Source organism: Nematolebias whitei, chromosome 2 (assembly GCF_014905685.2).
Source record: "Nematolebias whitei isolate Nwh7 chromosome 2, NemWhi1, whole genome shotgun sequence".
In the NCBI taxonomy this organism is placed as follows: Eukaryota; Metazoa; Chordata; class Actinopteri; order Cyprinodontiformes; family Rivulidae; genus Nematolebias; species Nematolebias whitei.
The window spans coordinates 32,746,387-32,751,386 of record NC_056499.1 but is presented as its reverse complement, the minus strand read 5'-3'; the positions used below and the strand labels follow the sequence as shown (position 1 = coordinate 32,751,386).

At 38.2% G+C, this 5,000-nt stretch overlaps 1 protein-coding gene across 1 annotated transcript in view; it reads left to right on the top strand.

Moving 5' to 3' along the window:
* dpy19l3 (dpy-19 like C-mannosyltransferase 3) overlaps positions 1–5,000 on the top strand; it is a 68,422-nt gene that overhangs the window by 4,768 nt on the left and 58,654 nt on the right. Inside the window, exon 2 of the mRNA XM_037697630.1 lies at positions 1,026–1,153. Within this exon, the coding sequence (XP_037553558.1) occupies positions 1,026–1,153 (128 nt within the window). The remainder of the gene's footprint in view (positions 1–1,025; positions 1,154–5,000) is intronic.

The window sequence follows — 5,000 nt, the reverse complement described above, 5'->3', positions numbered from 1 at the left end:
GTATAGAGGTATGGGGCAGCACATATAAAACCAACACTAAACCGTTGTCTGTCATACAAACGAAAGTTATGAGAATTTTATATAAAGTGGACACTAGAGAACACACAAATAAATTGTTTATTCAGTCAAATATCTTGAAACTACGGGATCTGGTTAATTTAAAAATGCTATTGGTTACGTTTAAAGCTAGAAAGAGATTATTGCCATTTAATGTACAATAGTTCTTTTTCTTAAGCTCATGTGATAGAAATAACAGAAGGAAGTATGATTTCAAAAGTAAAACTGTACGTACTAAATTAAACAAATGTTTCATTTCGGTACATGGAGTAAAATTGTGGAACAATTTGGACGAGGAGTTAAAAAAATGTTCTCCCATAAATCAATTCAAAACACTTTATAAGAATAGAATGATGAACTCTTATACACTTTTGAGTTGTTAATGGGAAAAGTGACGTGTTGTTTGCAACTTGTTTTGTTAATTTAATGTATACGACCATGAATGTTTTTGTAATTGAGAAAGGGGCAGGTCTATACAAGATTTAATTCTTCCTGCTCCCTCTTCACTCGTGTATAGTAAGTGTTGTCAGAGAGTGTGTTTGTATACTGATGATCAATTTGTTGAATCGAGCGAATAAATTGATTGATTAGTTTTCTGCTGACACTTAAAAGTTTTCCTTGTTCAAGTTTCTGTTAGTATATGCTCTAAAAACTCAACTTATCGTGAACAGCCAATAACGTTTACACCAACTTTTGCTGAATACCTTTCTGAAGGACTTAAAAAAAAAAAAAAAAAAAAATTCATTGTTATGACTAAGAGCTCTTATGTTTGGGCCTTGCTTCATTTGAATCAGCCAGCTGGAACAGCTCGTTATTTGTAAGCACTTAATTTTGAAAGCAGACCCATTTAGATGTTTAAATTAGAAATTCTAACGACAATATGATGTAATGTTCTGTCATTACTCAATTAAAAAATATATATATTTTAGTAGCATTATTTTAATATAATTTTAACAAAATTCTTGCAGGTGATTGGTCATGGGGGGCTATAATCTGCACCTCAATTGGATGGTCTGTTTCTGTCGGCTTCGGCTTGTTGTGCTGCATCTATGTGGCCACGCTCCACGAGAACGACCTGTGGTTCTCCAACATCAAGGTAAAGGCCTTAACAGTCAACATCTCAAGTGTTTTCCCTTGTTGCCACAGCGACACAGATCCGCTCTTCAGCTCCTGATTGCATTTCAACCTCATGTTTTGTTCCCTCACATTGTCTGAGCACTGGCAGGCTTTGATCAAAAACAGACACGCTGGAAGTGACTGTGTGGGTGTTGGAAGGCTTTCCGTGCTCTACAAGTACACAGAATTGCAGCACTCTTTACCACAACACACAAGGTTTTCTTGGTCACTTTCAGCTAGCAACCGATCAGGTGTTAGGAAGTAATTTGAAGTGTCATAATTGGTTGAACATATGGATTAACATCCTCCCACAGACCAAAAACATGCATGTTAGGCTGATTGGTAACTCTAAATTGTCCCTAGGTGTGTGAGAGACTAAATGGTTGTTTGTCTTGTTTGTCTCTATGTGGCCCTGTGATGGACTTGTGACCCATCCAGGGTGTACCCCGCCCGTCGCACAGTGATTGCTGGACATGGGCACCGGCGACCCCCGTGACCCAAAATGGAATAAGCGGGTAAAGATAATGGATGGATGGATGGATATGGATTAACAGTGGAATAGTACCTTCTGTTATGAACTTTGGTGTGGTGCACACTGCCTTGCCAGGACACATGTTCTTCTCTCCAATGGCTCCCTTTCGAATTCAGAGTAGAATTCAGAATCTTACTTCTAACCTACAAAGCTCCCAACAACCTAGCTCCATCTTATATTACAGTTCTTATTGTTCCACCTTTTCCTAACAGAGCACTTCACTGTCAGACTACAGGTTTACTTGCGGTTCCTAGAGTTTCCAAAAGCAGAATGGGAGGAAGATATTTCAGTTCTCAGGCTCCTCTCTTGTGGAACCAACTTCCAGTTTCTGTCCATAAGGCTGACACATTGCCCAGTTTTAAAACTGGGCTTAAGACGTTCCTTTGTGATGAATCCTATAGTTAGGCTTGGCTTGCCATAGGTTTAGACAATTGGAGGACAAATTGATCTAATTTTTAAAAAAACAAATAGTTACCAATGCATACATATGAATAGTTTACATTTGAAATTATGTCTATCTTAACATGTAATGTCCTCCTCATTCTCAACCTGCCATTGTGTATCTGTTCTTCCTTTCTGTTTCTCTTAAACCCTGCCGGTCGAAGCAGATGGCCGCTTGTCCTGAGTCTGATTCTGATGGAGGTTTTTTCCTCATGAGGGAGTTTTTCCTTTCCACTGTAGCCTTCTTGTTTGCTCAGAATGAGAGTCTGCGATGAAGTTAAACTCAAAGCAGTCTGCTCCTCAGATATACAGTACTGTATAATGTTATTAACTTTTATATATACCGGGATATAAATGTTTCTGTTGAGTGCCCTGAGATGACTTCTGTTGTGACTTGGCGCTATATAAATAAACTGAACTGAATTGAATGTTAGAACAGAAAGAGCTATTATTAAGGTTTTTTTTTTGTTTTCCTATTTCAACAAGATGGATGTGAAGCCACAGAAGAATCACACAAGATGACACAAAATAAATCACGACACTTCTCACCTTTTATATTTATATGTTTTTGGGGAAAGTAGGCTGATTATTTTCCCGGTATCAGATATGAACAGGGCAGCACCATACTTACTGGCATTTTCTTGTTGATGGCCAAAGCCGAACCTGTAAAGAACAGGGTTTGTCTTTGCTCAGGTCGCTTGACAACACAAACATAGTCAGTGGATTTTCTGCCAGTAATATGATCTGGTAATCTAGAAAACTTGTGGGCTCTTAGCATTTCATAAAATATTGTAAAATAATTCTCACCTATTTTCTGCTTGCCTCGAGATGCAACGTAAGTTATATTATTACATATTACCTCATACTTTGGTAGAGCTGAAATGGCTTCCAAAAACACATCATAAACACTCCATTAGGTGATGGGATAATAGATTTTCCATGCACTTTACAAGGCAGATTTTTAAACCTGTTGAATCAGCCACACACAGTCCTCGATCCTCAGGATTGGCACAGGGTGTCTCTCAGTCTCTGCTGTGCAGCAACAGCTCTGTGCAAAGCCAAATATGATGTCATATTTGAGTGGCCCTTTTAGAGCTTTAGGAGAACATTGGTTTGGCTGAGCATGAAGCAACAGAGGATGATTAGTTTCAAGCAGTATCAAAATAAGGACAAAATATAAATTAGACCTTTCGCTATGTATTTTGCTCTTTTAATATATTAACTGTCATTTCTTGTGTTGCAAACTGAAATAAGAAAGTTGTTTTTTGTTGAGGACAAACTGAATATTTAATGCATAGAAAAAATATCACTAAAACATGAAGTAACTGTAGTCATTAGGAAGTGAACAATGTGGTTTTATCTGCAGAATGCAGAAAGTACCTGTGTATTTCTTTCAAATTAGCATTGATGGCACTTTAGTGCTCTTATAACCTCATGTTTACCCATTTGGTTATTTTTAATTGAACATTGACTTTAAATTCATAAATATCCTAATTTAATTTGCATGAAGTAGTTCATTTTTATTAAACCTGATTAAGCTAATGCATATGCAAATGGACATTACAGAGGAAATGAGGCTGAAGACCTGACTTGTGATTTTTCTGGGTTTGTTACAAAGTTCATTACACAGTTTGGTGGGAGCTGTTTTCTCGCCATAAAAAAGCAGGAAATTCATAACAAATTTTGATGATTAAAATTATATGACCAGAGATATCTCAATGTATTGATTTGCATTTTTAAATATTCTCTTAGGTCGTTTTCACACCAGATAGTCCGGTAGACTCGGTTCGGGACCAATATTCATGACATTTTGTTTACATTTGAGCTGGTGCGTTTGCATTCACACTGCACTGTGCAGACAAGTCAACCTGTTGAACCAACCTGTTCCCCCGCTCGCCTGTGGGGGCGCTGCACCAAGAACTACTGAAAGAAACGACACAAAAACCTCTGAAGACACGTCTTCTTCTGTAAATAAAAATAAAAACGAAGTGGCATCAAGTTTTAGCAGTTTTAGGAGTTATATTTTGTCATTTTTCAAAAATGGACTTAGCATGAGCAGAAGATGAGACAGAATACCATGGAGAATATTGTTTTCCACACAAGGCAGCTGACGGCTCCATATAAGGTCAGAGAAATGCGTGTTTTTTTACCCTGCGGAGCGGGTCCCGGTCTGTTTACATTCACACTGTACTCGAACCGCGCTGGAGTTCGCTTCTACCGGACCGAGACCTAGGTTTTAGCCCGGGCCAGAGTTCGCCTTTTTGTTCCGTGACAGAGTTCAATGGCGCGTTCACACCTCCCTAAACGAGCCAGATTTCTAGGAAAACGAGCTAGAGTTTGATTAAAGCGGCCTAATCGGGGCTAGTGTGAATGCACTCTGAATCACATAAGATTTTCCCTAATGTATAGAAAAGAAAAGAAAGAAGCAAATCAATTTATATTCTTTGTACATAACATACTGTTTAATTGGTACTTCATCTGTTTCTCACACAAGCGTGAAATGGATTGTATTCAGATGAGTCATGCACAAGGTAAGTGTAAGGTTTTGTCAAAGGGAGACCAAATATATCCCATTTATCTAAAAAAGTTAAATCTGGTCCTCTGGACATTCAAAAAAAAACAAACAAACAACAAAGCAAATCAACAAAAATGTAGAAACGTTTCGTCTCTCATCCGAGAGACTTCCTCAGTCTGAGAAGCTGTATTCAGCTCAGTCTCTTAAATAGCACCGTCTCAGAGTGGATCAACCAGTTTTGCTGCTGACAACCAAAACCAGCTGATCACATGCTCAAGAAGGACCATCAGCCTAACAATGGATCATTAGCACACTGATGGCTGTTTACTGTTCACAGAG